Below are 23,750 nucleotides of genomic sequence, written 5' to 3' on the forward strand. Positions count from 1 at the left end.
GTGGAGGTAAGAAAAGAGAAAGACCCATCCTGTGTAATGATCAGAGGGGGGTTTGGACCCAAGTATTCATCCAACACGCTGGATGGAAACAAACAACACAAGTTCATTCATTAAGCAGAAATGTTGAAGCCCAGGAAGAAGGACTGGCATGGCTTGAGTTGAGTCGAGTCGAGTTAACCTGGCTGGAGAATGTCTCTTCTGGTCTCCATAAAACTTGTGATGTTCTGGCACTGCAACTCTGTCTGCAGGGAGCCTAAATTATGGGGAACACAGGTGGAAATAATCAAACAGGCCCAGGTGAGCATTGGTGGGTCATCAGGTGCATGCAGTGAGACATGGCAACATTCCAGGAGCATGAATCATGACACCCTGTTAATTTTCACAAATTTAACATGAAGAAATGTCAAATACTTGAATCATGGGATGAGGCCATTCCAGGCAGGAAAATCTGTCTTTCAAATGGTGCGAGATTGTATTCCAACATAAAGGATGGCTAGGTGAGTAAGATACACTTGTTTTGTTTGCTGCTTAGACCAGAAGGTCATCCTGAACTTTAGATGTTATATGATGCAACTTCATATAGAAAACCTGTAAATAATCTTCTCTGTGACATCTGTGTGAGGTCTGTGGAGAGTGGATCATCTTCATGTTGATCACAGCTAGACGGACCGTGTAACATTTTCATTGAAGACGTCTAGAAATGTTTCCAGAGGTCCACAATCCCAAGAGCTGTTATGATGACACGTGTGGCTTTTTGTTTATTTTATTTAAACATTAGGAGAAAAACAAACAAACAAACAAAAAAATACATTTTTGATCCTGCTTGATGAGATTTTGAAATATAACAATAAAACTGTTCTTTATTTGTTCAAAATGAAAAGGTTTACAACTTTGAAATAAAACATTTTTTCATCCTTGAGAACAATCCAAGAAACATCCAAGAAACAATCAATAACTTTCATATATTTAGTTTTAGTTCTAATTGCCATCAGAAAACAGCTTATTTTTGTGCATAGATGCACAGAAGAACTGCTGAAACTAACTTATATTTGGGCTCTGTGTTCCTTTTATTCACAAAGCGCATCTGTCTAGGACCGAAGGGCCTCATGTGACCCCTAGGCAGCAGGTTGCAGACCTCTGAGCTCATTACAGCCCATTAATGTGCAAGTAGTATTTGTGAGTACAAGAGATATCCGTTTCCTCTGGATTTTCAACTTATACAGATTATAAACTGAAATTTCAATAAAATATGGATTAAATTAAAGCTTTCTAAACAAAGTTTTCTCTAATATATAAAATTATTGTTAAATATTAGCCCTGATTCAATTAGCATTTCCTTCCCAAACAGACCAGAGGGGTGTTTTGTTCCCTGATCCATAAATTTTAAATACAGCTCCATATTTTGGTCAGTGGAAGGAAGCTGGAGATCCTGGAGAAAACACACACACTGACGAGAACAACCTCCACACATAAAGACAGGATTCAAACCATCTACCTTCTGTCTGCGAGGCAACAGCCCTACCAACTGCACCACCATGCAGCCTGTTGGACAAATCTTTCCTAAATGCTTAAAATGACACAAACAGGAGAAGGTCTGAAAAGACAAGAAGTATTTGTTATTTTTCATCTCAAGAGCAAAAGACAACGTCATTTGCATTTTGTCTAAAGATGTAGAAATCAGATTCTGGTCAGAGGTTAGATGAAGTTGTGATGTGACTTTTGGGTGAAGAGCTAGCTACAGAGCCCAATAGACTTGAGCTTTCAGTAAAATCTGATGATCAAACAGTTTGCAGCTCTATGTAGCTTAACCCTCTGGAGGCAGGCGTTGCAGATTTGCACTGTTAAAACCTACCTACCTGGTTACTCCACATCAGGCGTGCAGATAGGATTTTCAAATTGGGTGGGGGAGGGGGGGGTGGGGGGACAAAGTTCCAGTGTACCCTCCCCCAAACACATACACACACGTACACATACACAAACTATTGCAAGCGCCTTAACTAGAGCTCAGTAAGTTTGTGTAATTTCATCCAATGGTTTAAATAAAAACTAACACTTTTATATACATGTTTGAAGCCATTAAGCAGTGGAACGCTGGCAGCAAAGCTCTGCCTGATCAACACCATGAATAATAAATGATCCACACCTGTATAGTGCCTCTCAGAGTAAGGACTCCAAAGCGCTTTACACTACAGTGTATCATTCATACAATCACACACACATTCACACACTGATGGTGATGAGCTACAATGTAGCCACAGCTGCCCTGGGGCGCACTGTCAGAGGCGCTCCACTATTTAATTCAGTCATTTGTCATTCTTCCAATCAATTACTAATCAAAACCTCATGCTTTATGCAAAACATTAAATGATTTTCAGCATACCAATCTTTACGGAAAACATAAAAGCCCCAAAAAACTGCACATAAAATACATTAAAAAAACGAAATTCACTTATCACTTAGAGCAGTGGTTCCCAAACTTTTCAGCCTGACCAACAGATGTTCCTTCGTATTTTTATGTTATTTAGAAATTTTCATTATATTTGGAAAGTTTTTATTTATATATAAATATATAAATCTCTTTTTGAATTTTATATTTTACTTTTTATATGATTATGTGGCACACTTGACTTCCATACATAACGCATTGGCATCTGCCCCTTTTAACATTTTTTTTTTTACATTGTCGCTACGTCTATTACGTTAGCGGTGTTTTTACCATCATTTCTACATCCAACACGTCCCAAAGAAGGTTAAACAAACATCAAACCCAACGTTTGGAGCTTGTAAACTCCACACACCTCTCGTGCAGTACCAGCTGTCTGATGCTGCAGCAGCATCAATCGTCCCGGCTGGATGAGTGAATTTCTTCATCAGAGTCAATATTCTGCTTCATAATCGGAGTCAGTCATTACCAGACAAAGTGATCAGTCAACAAAGACCAGATCTGCTAGCAATTATACGTTTTATCTAAAATTTGCGCTCTTCATGCTGCACGCATCTCCTCCTCTCCCCGACTGGAAGCCTCTTGGCGGGAGACGTTTTTCAAGCTCTAAAAACTCCAAAACATTGCTCTGCCTGAAGGTTCCACATCTCCACTATCTTCTGATATAAAGTAGTAACTTCATGAGGGATCATATTTGTAGATGAGACTTGTTAAAGTCAGCAATGAGGCTTTGGCGCTTATAACGAGTAAGTCCCAACACTGACCCAACATGCATAAACAGACAGATCGGTCCCGCCTACTTACATTGCTGGTCTTTTTAAATACGCAGTAATCGTTGCTTGCCTTTTTCGCTTCATCCTGCATCCTAGCAGCAACCACTTTGGCGCCTCTGGAGTCGGTGTTTGTTTACATCATGCTGCATTCAATGTAATTGGAAAAAGGAGCTTCAAGTGCTTTGCCTCCGATTTTGTTTTCTTTCTGGCCTTAGTTGGGGGGGGGGGGGGGGGGCGAATCGGAGTCGATCTGAATCTGGGGGGGACAGATCCCCCCAATCCCCCACCCTATCTGTGTGCCTGCTCCACATACGTATTTCATGAGCATTTTTAACTCAGAAGTACCCCTGAAGGACTTAGTTGTTCATCCTTTTATCAACACTTATTTAGAGCCTTAGAGGGTTAAGGTGAATTCAGTTAGATGTGGTGCTTTAGATCTCCTCACAAAGTGGACTTCTGTATACGATAACACTGTTATAGCATTTAATCTAATCTGGTTTGGGAGAAACTGAAATCTTAGGCCAGCTTCTATTAAAGTAGTTTTACGGGATTGAGTTTCCAAAACAAAAACATATGTTAACGTACACTTGACGTTCACAGCAACTCTTGTAGAGGCTCTGGTGTCAATTTCTCTTTTTTATAATCTCATTGGACATCATAGGAAATAATCAGTGACTAAAACACAAGTTTACCATCTCACATCCTATGAGGGCTGGGATATTCTACCTTGTCAAACTTGCAGAGGTGGGAGGTGTTTAAGAGGGTTGTCTGTCAGCTGAAACAGTCAGTCTCATTTTGAACTCACTCAAGGAAGGAGGGGCACATCAAGCAATGCTTTGAAGGGCAGCGCCACATGAAGAAGTGTCAAATTTACTTAAAGTCCTTTCTGTAGAGTGGAAGTGGATATACGAGAAAGATCTCTGCTTCAATGTGTGTGACACTGGAGTTTGGTGTTTTCCATTGTCAAACACGTACCAGATGACCATCCCTGTGTCAACCCTGAGTCAGAGCAAAGCTAAGGTAGGTGAGACTTTTTCAGTAATGAGGAAAAATAAATCTCCCACTTATGTTTGGTGCAAGACGAGGGTGTATTTGAGATGTTCTTGCGCCATCGTGCAGCTTCATAGCTTTAACGCAGATATTTAAAAAAAAGAGTAGAAAATAAAATCATGTGTCTGGATTTTCCACATTTAATAGTTTTATTAGATTACATTAATTCGTCATTACTTTCAGCCATAGTCAAGTGTGAATCCTATTGTTCTTAGGGGTGGGGGAAAAGAAAAAGCTTAATTTCTCTGTTTCAGATTCCAAAGAGTTTTATTCTGAGTTTGTTTTAAAGTTAAGTCTTTGCAGACAGCAGACTGTCCTTTCTTTCTTGCTCAGCCAAGTTCTTTTAGGTGTTTTACATGAACTTAAAACCATCCAGTGAAATGTGTGAAGATGCCAAGAAAGTAAAAGACAAAACCATTATTAGGTTTTCAGCTTTCTAAAAAGCGCCTTTGATTCCCAATAAGTGCCAGAGGTTGAGCAGAAGACAAATCCTGTTTGTTTAAATACAGTTTTTTCATTTAGCTTCCATCTGTTTTGTGGGTTTAGTAGAGTAATGTGTATGCAAGATCGCATAAATCTTGTGGATGATCAATCAAAAAAAATCCCTTCATGTTTTGAGATTCTTTCCTGCAGTGTAAAGAACACGTGCTTGTCACCATGTTTTAAGCCTAAGCTCAGGTCCATCTGGAGCCCATTTTATTCCTACGCTTGATAAAAGGTGCTCGGTGGCAAGCATCAGAAGTTAGTCTGCACGTTGACACGTCCAGTCAAGCTTCTGTGTCACTTCTGTGTCACAGGGCAAAACGTGAAAATAATTCAAAGCTTATCTCAGATCAGCCGAGGTTCCTTTGAGGTCATCAGCGGTCATTGATGATGCTGCACATTTAGGTTCAAACTTTACTCCAAACCATTGTGTTCTTGCTCATGTAAATGAAATGAATCAAAAGGGTCAATTTTCACCATCAAATTAACACGGTAACCTTTCATACAAGCCAGAGCGTTAAAGGATTCAAACCCAGAAATCAACCTTTTGCTCACTTAATGTTCTTCAACACAGACATAAATAAACTATCAAGGTCTTCTGCAAAAGCCTTTTTCTCTCTGCCCCAGACTGCTGGATTCCTCACTCAGAATAAAAGTGAATCTACACGAATCCTACAAGGCTTTACAGCTTATACGTTAATTAATCATATGGTTGAATGAACAAGATGTTTAAATGAAATGTTTGAATAACCTGTGCTTAAATCAATAAAGTTGAAATGAATATTGCTCTTAAAATGATCCATTGCAGATCTTATGATCACTATGTGTTTGATTTAACAAGTTAATCATTATCTACACTCATACACATTACCATAAGATACAAATTAAGGTTAATATTCACCTCTCATAAGATTCTTCACAGTGTTAAGAATCTTGTATCTGAAGGAAGGCGTGGCTTTCTGTGGGACGTTTTGGTAAAGCCTTCCAGACATGGCACGTTCTGATTTGCCAGAATATGCCATAAATCATTACTAAGTAGTTTAATAAAACAAGAATTACTGCCTAAATTATTCAGTTTCTAGTGGAATTCCGAACCGGCCAATTCGAAACAAGCATCCTTGAGACATCTCTTTTGACATACAGTCAAAACCTGTTTTCACGCTACAAGCGGACACAGCCTGATGGCTCCCTAAGAGCCACATCCACTTTGGACGCAAACAAGCATTCCAGCTACTGTTGTGGCCTGGAGATATCTCAAGACTGGAAGGGTCGTATTGGAATTTCATCTACGAAATCCAGGTGCCTTGAAGTCTGGATATGCTGGGAGTCTCCGCCAGGGTTTTTAGACACAACAGATTGCGTCTGGTGCTGTTTTAATTATCAACCCTCTAGTTTATAGCAGACAACAAATTCTTTTACACCCAGATTTCATAATTTCTTTCAGATACAAAGATTCTGATAAACATCTAACTTACATCACACCACCTCACATCACATTCCATCACCGCATATCCACTCCATCACATCTCATTATTCATACCTTGTCATAATCATTAGTTTAGAAAAGAATAAAATTCCTTTTTAACTATATACCTGACTCTGTCTGAATTAATACGAAGTGTGTTTATGATCCCTTAACAAGTAAAAGTAACTATAATCTTCTGATTAAACATTCCAAGATCAGATTGATATTTCATATTTATATGGAATCATCACACCTTATTGGTCATAATTAATTTGCAGTTGTCAATTAAAATCAATCAATCAACCAACACTTTATTAATCCCAGAGGGAAATTAGAGAATCCCAGCTCTGTAAAGTGTGTCCGCTACATAAAGCAATGGAAATAGTTCTACTTTTACCGTGTGTGTGTGTGTGTGTGTGTGTGTGTGTGTGTGTGTGTGTGTGTGTGTGTGTGTGTGTGTGTGTGTGTGTGTGTGTGTGTGTGTGTGTGTGTGTGTGTGTGTGTGTGTGTGTGTGTGTGTGTGTGTGTGTGTGTGTGTGTGTGTGTGTGTGTGTGTGTGTGTGTATGCATTTACTGTAGTGGAAAGGACCTTGCAGTCCTTGGACTTGATTAAGCACTATACAAGTGTAGACCATTGACCATTTATCTACAGCTGGTCTGATAATGAATTGTGTCAGTTGCAGGTAAAGTGTCTGTGTGTCCTTATGTTCCTGAGCGTCTCCCTGACTATGGCTGTGGTCCCTGGTCCATGCAGACACTCAATAACAAGGGAGCACCTGCTGACAGTCAGGCAGCTGGTAGGTGTCAAACTGACATCACAATGATCTGTCTGCTGATCCGTGTTTGAGATATTCCTACTGCTCCTTCTGCAGATGGATAACCAGTTGAGAAGTGGATGTTCGATAACATACACGTTCATAGAGCGGAGGATGTTGGTAAGGCCGCTAAACCTTGAATCAGACTGGTTTGACATGAAAAGTCAAGAATTGCTCATCTTCTTGTTTCTTCCGTTAGAGCAAATGTTGCTTTGTGAAAGCTGCTCTACCCTGGATACTGGAGCTGCTCACCACCCACTTCAAGTACAAACGGGGCTCGATAAACGATGGCTATGTTCAGTCGCTGAGAGCACTCATCCTTAACATTTACTCTCAGAGATGCGTGCCCCAGATCAACGAAGAGATCGAGGTGAACTCTGACTATTGGAAACAGTTTATTCAAATACATAATTTTTTTGTCTTTCAGGAATGTTGAAACAATGCTGTTCTGAATCCGTCACAGGATAAGCCTGAGAGTTTTGAAATAGTCTACCACGGGTCTCCTTTAAATGCTCTGCAGAAGGCTTCAGATGTGCTGTCAGTTTATTGGGAGCTGGTGACAACCAGAGACTCACCAGTTGACTGGAGATGCCAGCACGAATACTCAGAAATCTATGGCTCCACCACAGAGCCACCCGCAGAGTCTACTGCACAATTTTTTACAGGTGTGAAATTCAATCTTTAGGAATGTTGTGTGATGAATTACGCAGATGTTGGGGGAAACTGTGATCATAGCTCATGTGTACTTTTCCTCAGACAGCTATGAAAGGAACTCAGAGAAGGTCTCTCAGAGAAGACCGACCAGAGACACGTACAAGCTCGGCTTCATCCTTGCATCCGTCTGTGGAGGACTGCTAATTACACTCACTCTCTACTGTCTCGTCATGCACAAGGTACTAACTCGTTTATGCATCATAAAACTGCAAACAGTGCAATTGCTCCAAAGAATTTTAATCCTTGCATTCCAGTCATATTGTAAAAAAGCAGACATTGGCAGCGTGGCTTTGCTCTGGAACTCTTTTTCTTGTGCCAGCTCTCCTTTGGTGGTCCAAACAAAACAAGATGGAGGCTGGCCATTACAAATGTGCAGCTAATTTTTATCACTGCATGCAAAAAAGAAGAGAGACTTCAGAAAAAAGTGGATGTTTTGATGCCTTTACTCATTTCTGAAATAGATTGTTCCATCATTTTGAATTGTTTATTGGTATAAAAGTCATGCATAATTACATTTTAGATAGCTCAGTGTGAGGTAACAGCTAGAACCATGACCTAAGCGCTTTGCTGTCATCCTAAAGCAGCTAAGCTCCCACAAATCTTAGTGGTCTGAATAAAAGTAATTCAGTAATGCTGCCATCAAATATGCACATGCTTATTGGCTTTTCACATGTGTAAATTTCACCAGCAGCAACAAAATGTGGTGTTTCCAGTGCATCCAGAGGTCAAGTCCAGCAAGAAATTAAATGTATTTTTTTGCCACTTGGGACAGTGGGTTTGCTCGGTAAATCCTGTTTGCAGCTAAAGCTTTTCACAACAGTAATTATTTACACAAGAACACGACTGAAAATGGCTGAAAAGTCCATTTGAGCAGTTTTGCTTATCTACTGTTCTGTTAAAAAGTAGTGTTTGAATTAAAGCAGTGGTTTCATCTGAGAGAGGCTCGTGACACTAATCAGTGAAGTCAAGAACATCAGTGCCCACAATTAGTGCCCACAATTACTAACGTTCATGTGGCCGTGAGTTATTATTCTGGTTTATTGAGAAGACAACACTAGTCATATCTATGACATGACAACATCTTATCTAAAGAAATGAAACCTTCATTATTACACTTTATTACTTTTACTTTATTACTCTTACTTTGTGACGTGGATCTCTGCCGCTCCTGTGCTACTTTAGGTTAGCATCAAAGAAGTTTATTCAAAACAGAAAAGTGTTGATAAAAGATGGATGTTCCGCCTTTTAAAATGACTATTCTGACTTCTGATGAGCCCGCTCTTTTTATTTTGAACTTATTTAAAGTTATCAAAACAAATAAAGCTTCATAAATAGAAGACAAGCTCTGTTATGTAAACTTGCACATCATTAAATAGATTTCGCAACATGTCCTCCCTCAAATTCCACACAATAACCATTTATTAAGACGTTTAAAGTGTAAACAGTCAATTTTATTGTGATTAAGACTTGACAATGATGCTGTCAGCAGACAAAGCTGTTGCAAAAATAACATTCTATTGTTACTGGATCAGAACATTCTGATCCTGATGGAGCTGGAGGTCTGATAAGTTTAATAGGTCTCTATTAAAATAGATTTAATTCTGATCAGATGCAGCCCATCAGCTCTCTTTCCTGACCTCATGGATGTCTGCGAAGCTTAATTTACTACGTCTAAAACGTCTGAAGTGATGCGGGCGTTGGACCGGTCTGTCGTGGTGAAGAGAGCTGAGCCAGAAGGCAAAGCTCTCATTCTCTCATCTAAAATCACGAGCTTTAGGTAGTGACTGAAAGGATGAGATCATGGATACAAGCGGCTAAAATGAGTTTTCTCTGCAGGGTGCCTGGGCTCTCCCTTAGAGATAGTGTGAGAAGCTCAGTCATCCGAGAGGGGCTCAGAGTAGACCTGCTGAGGTGGCTCGGGCTTCTGGTCAGGAGGCCTCCTGGACGCCTCCCTAGTGAGGTTTTCTGGGCACGTCCAACTGGGAGGAAGCCCAAAGGAAGACCCAGGACACGTTGGAGAGACTGTTTCTCGGCTGGCCAGGGAACGCCTTAGGATTCCCCTTGAGGAGCTAGCCCAAGTGGCTGGGGAGAGGGAAGTCGGGGCCTCTCCGCTTAGGCTGCTGCCCCCACGACCCGACTCTGCATAAGCGGCTGAAAATGGATGGATGGAAGTTTGCTTATAGGGCATTATTAAATAGATTTAATTCTATATCAGATACAACCCATCATGTTTAAATGCCAAGTCAGACGTCTGTAAAAGTCAGCGCTTGAATGTAACATGTAGAGGTGAGCTGATCTGTTTTAAATGGAGTTTGCCGCTGAAAACTGAACAACGAAACTGTTTGAACCTGATTATTTATCTTTTTTTCTCACCAACTTGGTACAACTAAAATGTAAAGAGAGTTTTAAAGACTATCAGTTTTGACAAAGCATCATATTCAACTACTGGAAACCTGCTGCACTCAGTACCTCATTTGAATTGGGAATGTTTATTAGATTAGAGAAGACATGTCTTCAGGAGCCAAAGCCCAAGTGAAGTTCCCTTGTCCTTCGTATGGAAAAGGGCTTTGAAGCGGGTTTCTGAAAAAAGGTGAATTAATTTCTTACCTGTTGTAGAAAATGACTTGACTGGCCTCAGTTTAGAGAAATTCTGACCAGACAAAAGACAGATCTGCTAGGGAAATGTAACGTGGAAAATTTAATTCCTTCAATTTTGGAATCAACGAAGACTGTTCAACTTTTAAACTCATCAAAAAAATAAATAATAATACAATTTTAAACACATTTATTTATATATATATATATATATATATATATATATATATAGTACTAATAAATAATGAAAAACAGAAGTGCTGCAGATTCAATATTATTTTCTGCTAAAATGTAAGTTTTTAAAGTAGTCTTTGACCTTCTGTGGAAAAATCTGTGAATTGCATTATTTTATGAGAACATAACTCCCCCTCAGAGCAGATGTTCCAGCAACCAGCTGTTGTCTCATCAATCCAGTCAGATGTACATTTTGTTTCTTAAAGCTGAAGTCGTCTCGTCTTTTAATCATTTGTATGATTAGTTAATGTTTTGTTTATCCTGAGTGAGCTCAGATCAGCTGGGACACTTTGATGTGATTTAATTTCACAGAGAAAACAGTTTCAGATCAAACATCCGGTTATTTTTACATTTGGGACACAAGCCTATGAGAAATGATAGTGAGCAGCAGAGGCAGGAGCATATCTCAGTAATGAAGCATCTCCCCAAAAACAGAAAGATCAGCCACTCCACCTTTACACCAGCTGTGAGGTTTGCTCGTTCCGTGTGTGGAGCATCATGCTTTTAACTTTAGATCCAGACTCAAGCACGCTTAAATGTGTGCCTGAGCTGCATGGTGCCTCTTTTGAATTGTGAGACAAGAATCAGCAGTCCTCAGCAAAACATTTGAGCTAAAACATCTGTTGTCATCACTGATCGCTAAACAGCAAGAAAACCCCATTCACTGTCATCTTACGTCATGATTATTAGTATAAACGGATATTATTTCAGTTTTGTTTAAACTGTGTTAAGTTAGGAGTCAAGTGCATGTGTTATAAATATCATGGGAATATTTTATTTTTGGGTTTGGGTTAGGGTTAGGATATTCCCCAAGAGGAGTTGGAGACTGTGGAAGGAGACAAATGAGTTCTGACCTCCTGCACATGTGACCCATTTGAGGGTAGAAAATCGAAGAGTGATCCAGCTTCAGAGCTTATGACACACCTCAGCGAGGCTTTTCTTTAAAAAAAAAATATATATATATATATATATATATATATATATATATATTCAAAAACGTGATTTTTTTTTATAGATTTCTTTATTTGTTCCTTCCTTTTAGTGTCTGTCAGATAAAGTAGATCAGTGCAGCAGGTTGGTTGTTGGTGTGCAGCTTTGTGTCAAAGTCTGCACTCAGATTAACCTCTGTTGTCCCAGATGCTTTATTCTGTGAAGATAGAGGTCTGATCTGAAATGAGTCCTCAGCAGTTGTGGGACATCCTGCAAACCCTTAAGAGGTCTTAAAACATTCTTCAAATATCAGAAATATCTTAAATGTAATTGAATCACAACAATAATCAAATGACAAGGAAATCAGTTGTAATGAACCATTTCACTTTTTTATTATCCAGTTTGACATTTACCCAGATTGACCTCTTTTGACAAGCTCTTCAGATTAGATTATTCACCATCAGTACAAGATCATCACCAACGTAGCTTCTGGACTTGTATTGCTCTGTAATCAACTCAGAAATCACAAGATACACACGTAGTGCACAGGACTGTTGGTCCAGAAATAATTTTATTTCTCAGAATTTGTATTGGCATACACACAAACACACACACTTGTTTTTAGCATCATTCTTATTTTTGTTATTATTATTAAATTCCATGAACTAGATTATAATACAATGAAGTTTAACTCACTATAGATTGAGTTAATCAAACCCTGATTAAACACTTCAACCATCAGGAATATTGTTGATCAATTCATAAAAAATATTGACTGCAGGTATGTTTGACAAATGCACAATTTTACCTTCAGAGTACTTACAAAATATGTGTTGATATAAATGCCGTGTATTAAAGAAAAACTTTGCAACCGTTTCAATTTTTTTTTTTTCTTGAGCCAGTATGTGCTAAAATTACCATTTACAGGGTTAGAGGTGCAGTATGTAAGAATATAGTAAGACTTTTACAGTAAGAAAATCCCATAATAATCTGTTTGTCATTTTTGAAGAAGGGTTATACAGAAACATATTTCATATCCAGCTGGCTGAAGGGATTGTCAGTTTGTCTCCCTCCAAAACAAAGGAAGGAGTGACGTAACTACTGTTTATCATCAGTGAGCGTGGGGTTGCTGTGTCTCCTGCGAGCTAATGCTGCAGCGCTGACTATTGTAATTTGACGATGGCCAGCAAAAAGCTGTTTAAAGAGGATGCAGTAACCAACTGTTTCCACAGGATTATTATATTTACTTCATTTCTACATAATGCACCTTTAATAAATTGTCACTCAGACCCCAACTTCCCTATGTGGCCAGAATATTGCATGTGCATCTTCAGAGTGCCTGTCCGGTCTGTTGGTCAGCTGCTTACATGCCTGGCACTGCAGTCTGCTTCCAGCACGGTTCCTGCATGTTTTAGATCATGAACACAGCTGACTTGTTTCATTTAAAGAAAGAAAACGATCATTTCTATAGAGCCTCTCAAGATAAAATCACGCAGCACTTCACAAAAACAAAATTTAGTGATGAGGAAGGACCGGGGGGAAATCTACGCTTTCAGATTAACCCTCTGGAGTCAGGACGTTGCAGATTTCCAAAAGTTAAAACCTACCTACCTGGTTGCTCCACATACGTATTTCACGAGCATTTTTTACCTCATAAGTACCCCTGAAGGACTTAGTTGTTCATCCTTTTATTAAAAACTTATTTTGAGCCTGAGAGGGTTAAATGTGTGCCTGAGCTGCATGGTGCCTCTTTTGAATTATGAGACAAGAATCAGCAGTCCTCAGCAAAACTTTTGAGCTAAAACATCTGTTGTCATCATTGATCGCTAAACAGCAAGAAAACCCCTTTCACTGTCTGCTTACATCATGAGTATTACTATAAACGGATATTATTTCAGTTTTGTTTTAACTGTGTAAAGTTAGGAGTCAAGTACATGTGTTATAAATATAGTGGGAGTATTTTATTTTTGCCTGCATCACCAAAGCTTCCCACCAGCTTCACACAACTGGTGTAAGAATGAAAACAAATGGTTTTGTTTAAGAAGCTCAGTCATGCTTTTATGGTCGTGAAGTGAGCCTGGGAATACTTTGGCAATGAGCTGAATCACATAACCTGTATGGTTTAGTCTTCCTGGAGAATATGAGCTTTGCTCATGGCAGCACTGTGCATTGACAGGAGTGAACCTTGGTGTGTCTAGAAACAGTTAATCAGCTCAAAAGCTGCTGTAGATTCATTCATACGAGAAAGAATAGAAATATCCTGTCCAGGTGAGGTTTTGGTTTCTCTATTTATTGAGCTGTAGCCTGCCAGGTACTCGCATCAGACAGCACAAGACGATTTTAGTTGTTTCTGATGTGTAGACGCAGTAACATAACACACTCCGTACAGTGGCCTCATTGTCCTGCATTTCTTGGTATCATTGAAATGAGCACCGGATTGTTTCCTTGAATAGTAAATTGTGTCTAATTTGTTTTATTCGTCTCATTTAATCAGTAAAAAAGCTTTGAGATTCAAACCCAGCTGCATAATCTCTATTTTTCATGTCACAAATCCAAAAATGATAGAATCTCTCACAGTCTCACACACAAGAGACTTTATCAGCGAGTAATTGGTTTGGATTTCCTTTACTTCTTTCCAAGCACTAAAATGAAGGCCTACGCTGTCCCTCAATAAAATTGTCAGGCTATTTGTTTTTGCCAACTCTCAGTATGATAAACTGTTTGATGTCTAAATATCACTAAATAACACCTGGATACAGATTAAAACCATGCTTCTAGAAGGATTTTGTGAGGGTGCAGTGATACACGATGGATTTAAGCTTGTTTCTAGAGTGAGCTGGAGTCTGTTGAGTCTATTGAGTGGAGGCGTTTGATGCGAGGGACAGCAGGAGGAAGGAAGGGATGGCTGAATGAGAGTACTGCTCTGGTTTGAAGAGATGGAGAAAGACGTGAGCCATCAGTTTACACCTTCATGTTCCATCTCTGACCTATGGTCCTGAGAACCTGCAGCACCTCCGTATTCCCCAGGAGGAGTTGGAGACTGTGGAAGGAGACAAATGAGTTCTGACCTCGACCCAACTGAGAGCAGAAAATCAAAGACTGATCCAGCTTCAGAGCTTATGTCACACCTCAATGAGGCTTTTATTTTTTTTAAACATTAAAAAACCTGTAAGTTTTTCTTTTTATATAGATTTCTTTATTTGTTCCTTCCTTTTAGTGTCTGTCAGATAAAGTAGATCAGTGCAGCTGGTTGGTTGTTGGTGTGCAGCTTTGTGTCAAAGTCTGCACTCAGATTAACCTCTGTTGTCCCAGATGCTTTATTCTGTGAAGATGGAGGTCTGATCTGAAATGAGTCCTCAGCAGTTGTCGGACATCCTGCAAACCCTTAAGAGGTCTTAAAACATTCTTCAAATATCGGAAATATCTTAAAAATGTAATTGAATCACAGCGATAATCAAATGACAAGGAAATCAGTTGTGATGAACCACTTGACTTCTTTATTATCCAGTTTGGCATTTACCCAGATTGACCTCTTGTGAAAAGCTCTTCAGATTAGATTGTTCACCATCAGTGCAAGATCATCACCAACGTAGTTTCTGGACTTGTATTGCTCTGTAATCAACTCAGAAATCACAAGATACACACGTAGTGCACAGGACTGTTGGTCCAGAAATAATTTTATTTCTCAGAATTTGTATTGGCACACACACACACACACACACACACACACACACACACACACACACACACACACACACACACACACACACACACACGCACACACACACACTTTTAGCATCATTCTTATTTTTGTTATTAATAAATTCCATGAACTAGATAATAAATTGAAGTTTAACTCACTATAAATTGAGTTAATCAAACCCTGATTAAACACTTCAAACATCAGGATGTCATGGTCTGCGTCCCCCTCATGTGTTCTCCAGCCCCCCTCTAGGTTCCCCTTATGTGCCTCCTTGTGTTCCCCAGCCCATTCCAGGGTCTCCCCTTAGGTTTCTGTGCCCCTTTAGGTCTCCAACCTCTCCAGGTGTCCTTCTAGGATCCCCCTCATGTGTACCTAAGCTTCCCGTGCCCCTTCTTGTCTCCAGCTCCCACCAGGTTTCCCAGGTTCACTTATTCTTTAGTTTTCTTTGTATTTATATTATCTAGCTAGTTTTTCCCCTGTACTTTTCATAGGTTCAGATTTTCTTCTAGGTTCCTTCCTTGGTCCTTCCCCACTGGTTTATTAGTTCTCCTTTTCTCCTTAGATCTTTAGTGTCAGGTTCGTTGGCAGATCTGAAGCGTGACTGAGAGTTCTGTTGCCCAGACGCGGAGAGACGGAGATAGCCGGCGTGGTTATCTCCTGTAGGTGTTGTTTGAGTGTTTTGAGGGCTGGTAAGCCTGGAGACTCGATACAAAGTCTGGTGAGAAACGATGACTGAGCAATGAATGAAACGCCGGCACTTCCTTAAGTAGTGCCGGCGTGATGACGTCAGTCGCCACGTTGGTGGCAGGAATGAATGGAATGCAGTCAGCTGGAGGAGTTCGTGACATTTAGTTATCTGTCTTGTTCTTCTAGTCTTTAGGTTTGGTCCTATGTATATAGGTCATGTTTTATTTCCCCTCCTCAGCTTAGATTCCTCTCCCTGATTAGTAAATTGATTTCACCAGGTTTCTATCTCCCCACGCACCTGCAGCTCATCTCCCAATCATCCTGCCCCTGTGAATAAAACCCTGTCTGCATCTCAATGTGTTGTTGGTCCATTGTCCTTGTCAGCGTTGTTTGTTCTCCCCCCCTCTTAGGTCTCTAGGTTTTGGCTTCATGCCCTCTTAGGTCTCTAGGATTTTTGGCTAGGTCATTCTTAATAAAGAAGGTTTTCTTTTATATCCTCTCCAGTCACGTGTCGTTCTGGGTGTCTGCACATTGGGTCCAACTCCTCGATACCACAATGTGACACAGGAATACTGTTGATCAAATTCATAAAAAAATATTGACTGCAGTTATGTTTGACAAATGCACAATTTTCCCTTCAGAGTACTTACAAAAAACTGACACATGAGGGTGACACATCTAGGCTTCTGGATCCACAGCACCTCAAAGCAGTGAGAGCAAAGCTTGGTCTTCTCCCCCTACAGAAAATTTGGTCCGTTTGAGCCATCTTCAAATCCAGAGATGATGTGTCACCTCCCACAGTCTACACCCACAACACGCACCAATGAGCACATGGGATGGAGCGTCTGAACTTTTCTGAAATAAATAAATTAATAAACTCCAAAAAATAAACACCAGAGGAAGAGCACGTGTCCAGGAAAAATTAGAGATCTAAATATCCCAGACGAGCCCCCATTTGTTACGCTCCAGGCTGTCTAGGGGACCTGGGGTAACAAGGAAGACACATGCTCTGGTGTTTAAAAGTTAACTTAAATTTATTTACCCCACAGAAAATTAATAAACACAACTGGACTAATCGGCAGCAACTAAAATGGTAAAACTAAATAAATTCTACTTAGCCAATATAACTACGAATCAAGGAAAACCCTGCACACCAAATTAATGTTCATATCAGGGAACCCCCTGCACACACAAGAACATTAATGTTCAAACCAGGAAAACCCCTGCACATAAAAAACACAAATTAGCTAAAAGAGATTAAAACGAAAGCACGCCAAGGAGCCAACAGGACAGAGACCACATGTCCAGCCTGTTGCTCCCTGATGATGAGGGCTGGGTGGCTTTTATGCAGTGAGTCCTCATTCAGCTGCTGATGGTCATTGCCACCAGCTGGGACTTCAGTGTGGGACTGGACAGGTGTGGGAGAAGCCAGGTGCTGCAAAACAGCTCCTCTCACACAAGAGGGATAAAAACAGAGGAGTAAGAAATGAATTAAAAACATAAATGGCCCCAGCCATAACAATTGGTTACACTGACAATAGCAGATAAATGATGTAATAGATAATCAAAAGATCCTATTATTGTGTTTATTTATGTATTTATGCACCATTTATCTATCAAACAGTCACCAAGTCATCCTGACTGGTCAAGTTTCGCAGATCTATCATTTATTTATTTATTTTGTATTTCCCCCAAATCTGACACCTGATGTTTACAAAGTTTGGTAACAATCAAATTTCCTCCATTTCCTTGTTTCAATTTCACATCGTCAGACGTGCCCACTGTAGAGCACACACACACACACACACACACACACACTTTTAGCATACGTTACACATTTGTGATTGTTACCCAACTCAACTCCTCACCATATCATGTTTGTGTGTTTTTTCTCTAACAAATGTTCTGTTGGTGCAGACCTCAGTTCCAAAATCGTCCTCGAATCCTGTCCTTAACAACTTTCATCACATCTAACTTCCTCCCTCCAGAGACACAAACATTTATAAAATATGTTTGTCACCATGCTGATATTAAGCCAGCGCCAGTTAAACACGGTCTGTGACACAGCTGCATAATCTTACCATGATGTTGTTCCGTCCTACAACTGGAATTAATTTGTCCTGTTATTATAAAAATGGAAGTTGTGGGCCAACCTGACCCCTTATTGATTGTTTATCATCTAATATTAAACTGTTATGTGGTTTTAGCTGAATATGTCTGCACTTCACAGAATATAGTTGTTGTTTTTTTAAACCTTTAGACACAATTGGAAGAATGAGACGGGACAAAGGAGGCTCAATATTTGACATAGATAATGTGCCTCCTAGTGGAAAGGAAATGCATTTCTTTAATTACAACAATCTGAGGTTATTTTGGACCAGATGTGTAAGACACACTCAGACCTTCAGTCACTTTTAGGCTGAGTGTATTAAAGTTAACTTTTTTTTAAATTCAAATCATTATGACATTCTGAAAGGTAAAGCTAGTAATTAGTAATTATGAGAAGAGGGGTATAATGTTGAGTTTGATTTCAGGATGACTCTCATACAAACAGGCTCTCCGTGTTTTTGAGTAATAAAAATCAGACTGGTCTGGTTTGTATAAAAACATAGTTACAGATTAGCTAGAAAGAGTTTGCTTTGTTAAACTGCAGCACACATTTTAACCCTCAAATCAAGATGAAAAATCCTGATAACTGGAAGCATTTTTTCCAAGTAATGTTATTATTTATTAACCAATTAAATGGTCAAGTTGAAACTTCATGTTTTTTCTTACATTTGAAATCATTAGATTCCATAACTCGTGACCCGTTTATGATTATAAAATCCAAATTCCACACAAAACAAGATCAAATGAGCTGCTGTGTGGGCTTCTGGGTTCTTATAAGTCATTTATTTTATTTAACACTTTATAAAACATGAATAGTTCTAACTGTTAATATTCTGTGTAAAAACATGACATTATATTAAAACTTCCACGCTGTAAATTAGTCTTAGCTACATCTTTATCTTAAGTCTGTTTTTAAAGAAACATCATGAGTCTAAATCTACGGATATGTAAAGGTGGGCGATCGTTAGATTTAAAATTTTCCTGTCTTGTGAATCCTTCTTGTTGACTTGTTGTGGTTTTATGGGGGTGAATTGTGCTGTCAAAGTCGCGGTGCTCGAGCACTGAATCTTCATAAGCTTTGATTGAAATCATATGTGCTCACATTAAGAATGTTTGGCTACTGAAGAGCAAAGCAGCTAAAAACAACGGCTCCAGAAGTAAGAGGACAACCACGTTCTGTTTTATTTCTGGTAGAGATGTCCTGCTGTGAAGTTTGAATCGGCGCGTATAATTACCAACTATTCTTAAATAATGTGAGTGAATCCAGTCACGTCACACACAGCAACTTCCTGAACAAACAAGTCACACGTTTTATTGTCAGAGTATTTAAGGACATTTTCTGTAATTTCAGAATAAACTGAGACAGATTAGTCTAGTTTGTAGATATGTTCTTTGTCTTTGTCTTTTTTTTTTATTATGGAACCTGTAGCTGCCCCTGGCACCATGAAGAAAATGAACGGAGAGCCTCGACTGGTGCATAAACTTTTATTTGTTTCTCTGGTCCAAATGCCTTGGACTTCACTCCGAGTTGCACCGTGAAAACTGTGTAGAGATGTGCAAAGCATAAATAAAAGGTGAACACAACTTCAATGTCATAACAGAAATAGATTATATTCTCACATTTACCTTGCTCCGCTGGCCAAGGGTGCTAAACAAAACAATAATTCCTCAAAGCTGCTTTATCTGTAGATTTGACTAGGTGATGGACAGGAAAAACAAACAATGACTATAGTGTCAAACTAATAACCCAAACAAAAGTGTCAATACAGCAAAACTTACGTGGGGATGCAGTCGGCAATGTGCAGCTGAGGTGACTTTCGGCTTAAGACCTAATTTCAATACTTCAAACGGTGTTAACTTCTCCACAAACAGATTAACCCAAACAATTTCCTCTGGAAGGGTGTGGCTTATATCCATTCTGTGAGCCAATTAAGGGTCATTGCCATCAGCTGCTCAGCTGGCAGCTACAGAACCCAAACCAAAACTATTTTTCTTGCAAAAGACCTTGATCCTCATCCGAACTATCTCCCACGTTCCTTGCTGTGACTCAACACCCATTTAAAAACATGTTTGACTTCAAAAAGTTGATTTATTTTGGCTGGAATTCAACTGAATATGTTTTGTAGTCCACCTTGGCTCACCACCCACTACTTGGAGAACCAGGATATAACTTTGCTTTGTTCACAGGAGTGAGACAAAATACATCACATTCCCAGAGATGTTCTCTTCAAAATGTGTCCTCTGTCTCAGATGCTCATCTGCTGTGAATCTGATATGACTAAAAAATGTGAAAATCATGGTGATTCGCTCAGTTGGGTGGAGTGGAGCCTGTGGTGTAGAAAAGACTCAAAGCAGAGAGAGAATAGATTCCAATCACGCAAAAAGAAGAATCACCTTGAAAAACATTTTGAATGCCTTCCTTTGGCACAATCTACCTTATAAATATGTTTTAGGAGTTTTACAAAATATGATTAAAAATGTAATGGTGTGGTTGACTGAAAAACCATTTTCAATGTTTTTATCTGTTTATAATCAGTCCATGTGGGGTTTTCCTAGTCTCCTACACCTACATCCTGCATTAGCTTCTGATTAAAAAATCTATTGTTATTTTAACAACCGTTAGCAACTCCACCTCACGACAGAAGCCCCCGCAGACTTGTGTGATTTGTCAACATAAAACATCCGTGATGCAAGTCAGTTGTAATGTCGCGTTACTGTTATCCAACCCAGGGTGAGATGTCCACATATCAGGAAATAATGGGCCATTCCCATCTGTACCAGGTCGGCCCGGGCCGGGTAGCCCCAGTCGGCCCCAGCCTGGCCCGGTTGATTCCACACATCCTTGTCTTAAGCCCATGTGGGCTGATTCTACCCACCAATCAGAGGCTTGCTCTGATGGAAGGTGTGAATTTGCTGTCAGCAGTGGGTGTGTTGGCCCTGGTCGGCCTGAAGCAGACCCCCTCGAGAAGAGGGCTGAGAATGAGCCTTGGTTGGCCCGGAAAAATACCAGGCCACCCAGATATGTAAACAACCTACGCTACCCGGCCCGGGTCAACCCGGTACAGATGGGAATGGCCCAAAAGACTCCAAAACCTGCCGATTGAAGCTCAGCTGATGTTGCAGACTTGTACCTGCTGAGCCAGGGGTTTGTGGGTTTCTTTGTGCCCTGATTACTGCCTACAAGGCATTCATTCCTACTACAGACCACTGCAAATGTATTGACTAAACAAGTTTTCCACATCTTTAAAACATTCCAAGAAATGCATGTTTGTGTTTTAGATTTAATTTGTACCACATTCATCTGGATTTCAAATCATCAAGTCTATTTTCTTCCATAAAACAGAAAAATTTCAACCATCAGGAATCAAGAACACACTCAAGTTCAAGGTGAGAACATCCAGAATCACTGAACAAGAACCTCCTTCGTGCCTGTGATAGTTGTGTTAATGCCTACTTGTGTGATGTGTTAAAGCGATCCAGAGCATGTCGAGATGGAGCCTCAGTAACGTGAGTATCTCGCTTTTCTGCATCAAAATATGAATGACTCTCAGGAGGGGGAGAGATAAAATGTCAAACATTCCATCTGCAGACATCTTTATTCTCTCTCTCTCTCTCTCTCTCTCTCTCTCTCTCTCTCTCTCTCTCTCTCTCTCTCTCTCTCTCTCTCTCTCTCTCTCTCTCTCTCTCTCTCTCTCTCTCTCTCTCTCTCTCTCTCTCTCTCTCTATCCAGGCAGTGTGGACTAAAGCCTCTGCAGAAGCTCCAAGAACGATTCATCCATCACAAACAACATTTCACGTCCTTATATGTGTAATATATCCAGCTTGTATATTTAATCAGAAACGATGCTTTGTGTGAGAAAAAGGTTCATCTTTATCTTTTTATGCTGTGCAAATCACAATTTCTGTTAAAGATATTATGTCAGGTTCACTAAAAGTATATTTTACTGTAGTCTCTATTTGTCAATAATTAACCAAGTGTTTGTTAATTTTGCTCCCATAAGTTATTTATTATATAAACTCTTCTCATCCACTGCATTGATTATAAAATTGTATCTATGTCAATAAGAAATAAATCAGTTCCAAGTTTGTATTCAAACAGAAAAGTATGTATAAAGGATTTAAGAACTTTATATTATCTGGGAAAATTCAGATTTTCCTCATCATCGATCTACAGTTTTATTCATTATTTTTGGTTTTTGGTGACGTCGGTCACTATGAGTGTTAAACATGGGATGCATTCATGGACGCGCCACACAACAGAAGGATGTGTTCCCACAGCTCACTAACATATGTGCGTGGTGTTTAATCATTATTATACAGGAACACCCAATAACAGGGTATTACTGTGAAGAGAGAAGATAATGCCCTCCATTACTGTCATGAGTCTCACTCGTGTTAACCCAGGGATAATGTTTTATAAGAATGAATTGCATAATGTCTGAGTTACAGAGGCTGGATGCTTTCCCATCAAATGAAACCTTTGTACGGATTTCAAAGGACTCGATCAGGGAAAGAGAGAGAGAGAAGAAAGGAAAAGACTCTCACATGTGATTAATAGCATGTGTGTTTGCCTCTTGTGTTTTAAGTGTGTGTGTGTGTGTGGGGGGGGGGGGGTGTCACAGCCTCACCCCACAGCCTCCACTTTTCATTTCACAAACTGTAGCAGTTATTGTCATTGCCATTACGAAACAAGGAAATCATCCCACCAACATTTCTAGAGCCTTCATTGGGAGGAGTGAAGGCAGCTATGAGGAGATAGGAGAGGGCAACGGACAATTTGCTCTTAATAATTATGTGTTAAAAGAATCCTTAATGCACTCACATGTTTTGGCTTTATTATAAAAGAAGTTACTTAGATTTTCAGCTAACAGAAAAATCTTAAACTTCATAAAACTTCTTGAAATGTTTAAATGGAGCTTGCAAATTTGTGAACACTAAAAATGTAAAGGGTTACTTAGCAAATATTTCATATTTTTTAGTCATTATCTTGAGCCAGTATGTGCTAAAATGACTCTACAGGGTTAATGAAAGGCCTCCCAGCCTCTTTTGCCCCCTGTGGCATGAATCTTCCACTTGCTACTTCAGACTGGCTGCTCTGTTGGGACTTAAAACAACTGAGCTGACATACCTGGTGCTGCAGTCTGCTTCCAGCACGTTTCCTGCATGTTATAGATCATAAACACAGCTGATTTGTTTAATTTAGTGATGAACCCCTCCTGTAGACACCAACGAAGGCTTGGGAGATGTTTCAGATGTTAGCTTTAGGTGTTAAAAAGACGAGTGCACAGCGAGTAGATAAGTTTTGCTTTCAGTTCTACAAACGGACACTAGGGGGTGCTAAAAACAAACCTAAACTGCCTAGTTCCCCTTAAAGTTTTTGCCAAAATCTTGTCATTTCTATTTATGCTTATGTGTTTTGTATTTCTAACTATTAGGAAGAAAATGATCAAATTCAGGACTTAAGAGGAAGAGATGGGGTAAAATCATGCAATGGCAAAGTTTGAGTATGTTCAGTCACATTCCTGAAAAAGCACAATTTATATAAGGATAAGCACAAAAAAGCACCATTGGTTTTAATCTGCAGCACAACATCATCGGAACCCCGTCTGGCTTTATTTTCCATGAATGGAGCACCACAGAACTGCACAGGGGAGAGTTGAATCTGGTTTGTGTGATTTCTATGTTCTTCTGTATTGTGCGATGTCTTTTAAATGAAAACTTCTTTGTAAATAAAAGATTTAGATTCATC

General features: G+C 39.6%; 1 protein-coding gene across 5 annotated transcripts; it reads left to right on the forward strand.

Moving 5' to 3' along the window:
- Positions 1–300: 300 nt before the first annotated feature.
- On the forward strand, positions 301–23,748 carry csf1b (colony stimulating factor 1b (macrophage)). 5 transcript variants are annotated; one of them, XM_054746048.2, is made up of 9 exons: positions 301–497; positions 6,892–7,011; positions 7,087–7,149; positions 7,229–7,399; positions 7,493–7,694; positions 7,786–7,922; positions 21,345–21,388; positions 21,474–21,508; positions 21,732–23,748. In XM_054746048.2, the coding sequence occupies exons 2-8, from the start codon at positions 6,919–6,921 to the stop codon at positions 21,505–21,507; spliced, it is 744 nt and encodes a 247-aa protein (XP_054602023.2). In that variant the 5' UTR covers positions 301–497; positions 6,892–6,918; the 3' UTR covers position 21,508; positions 21,732–23,748. The 5 variants fall into 5 exon arrangements, with proteins under 5 accessions (XP_054602023.2, XP_015823713.3, XP_015823714.3 ...); XM_015968227.3 differs by lacking the exon at positions 301–497 and adding an exon at positions 4,009–4,236; XM_015968228.3 differs by lacking the exon at positions 301–497 and adding an exon at positions 4,009–4,236 and having other exon boundaries at positions 21,736–23,748.
- The last annotated feature ends 2 nt before the right edge of the window (positions 23,749–23,750 follow it).

Source organism: Nothobranchius furzeri, chromosome 15, assembly GCF_043380555.1.
Source record: "Nothobranchius furzeri strain GRZ-AD chromosome 15, NfurGRZ-RIMD1, whole genome shotgun sequence".
NCBI lineage: Eukaryota > Metazoa > Chordata > Actinopteri > Cyprinodontiformes > Nothobranchiidae > Nothobranchius > Nothobranchius furzeri.

Excerpts from the sequence above, each read along its gene's own strand:
- csf1b (XM_015968227.3), top strand. The coding sequence starts at position 4,195 with ATGACCATCCCTGTGTCAACCCTGAGTCAGAGCAAAGCTAAG. Across the intron at positions 4,237-6,891 it reads TGAGTCAGAGCAAAGCTAAG|TTGCAGGTAAAGTGTCTGTG; the intron begins GTAGGTGAGACT and ends GAATTGTGTCAG. Across the intron at positions 7,923-21,344 it reads ACTGTCTCGTCATGCACAAG|AAAAATTTCAACCATCAGGA; the intron begins GTACTAACTCGT and ends TCCATAAAACAG.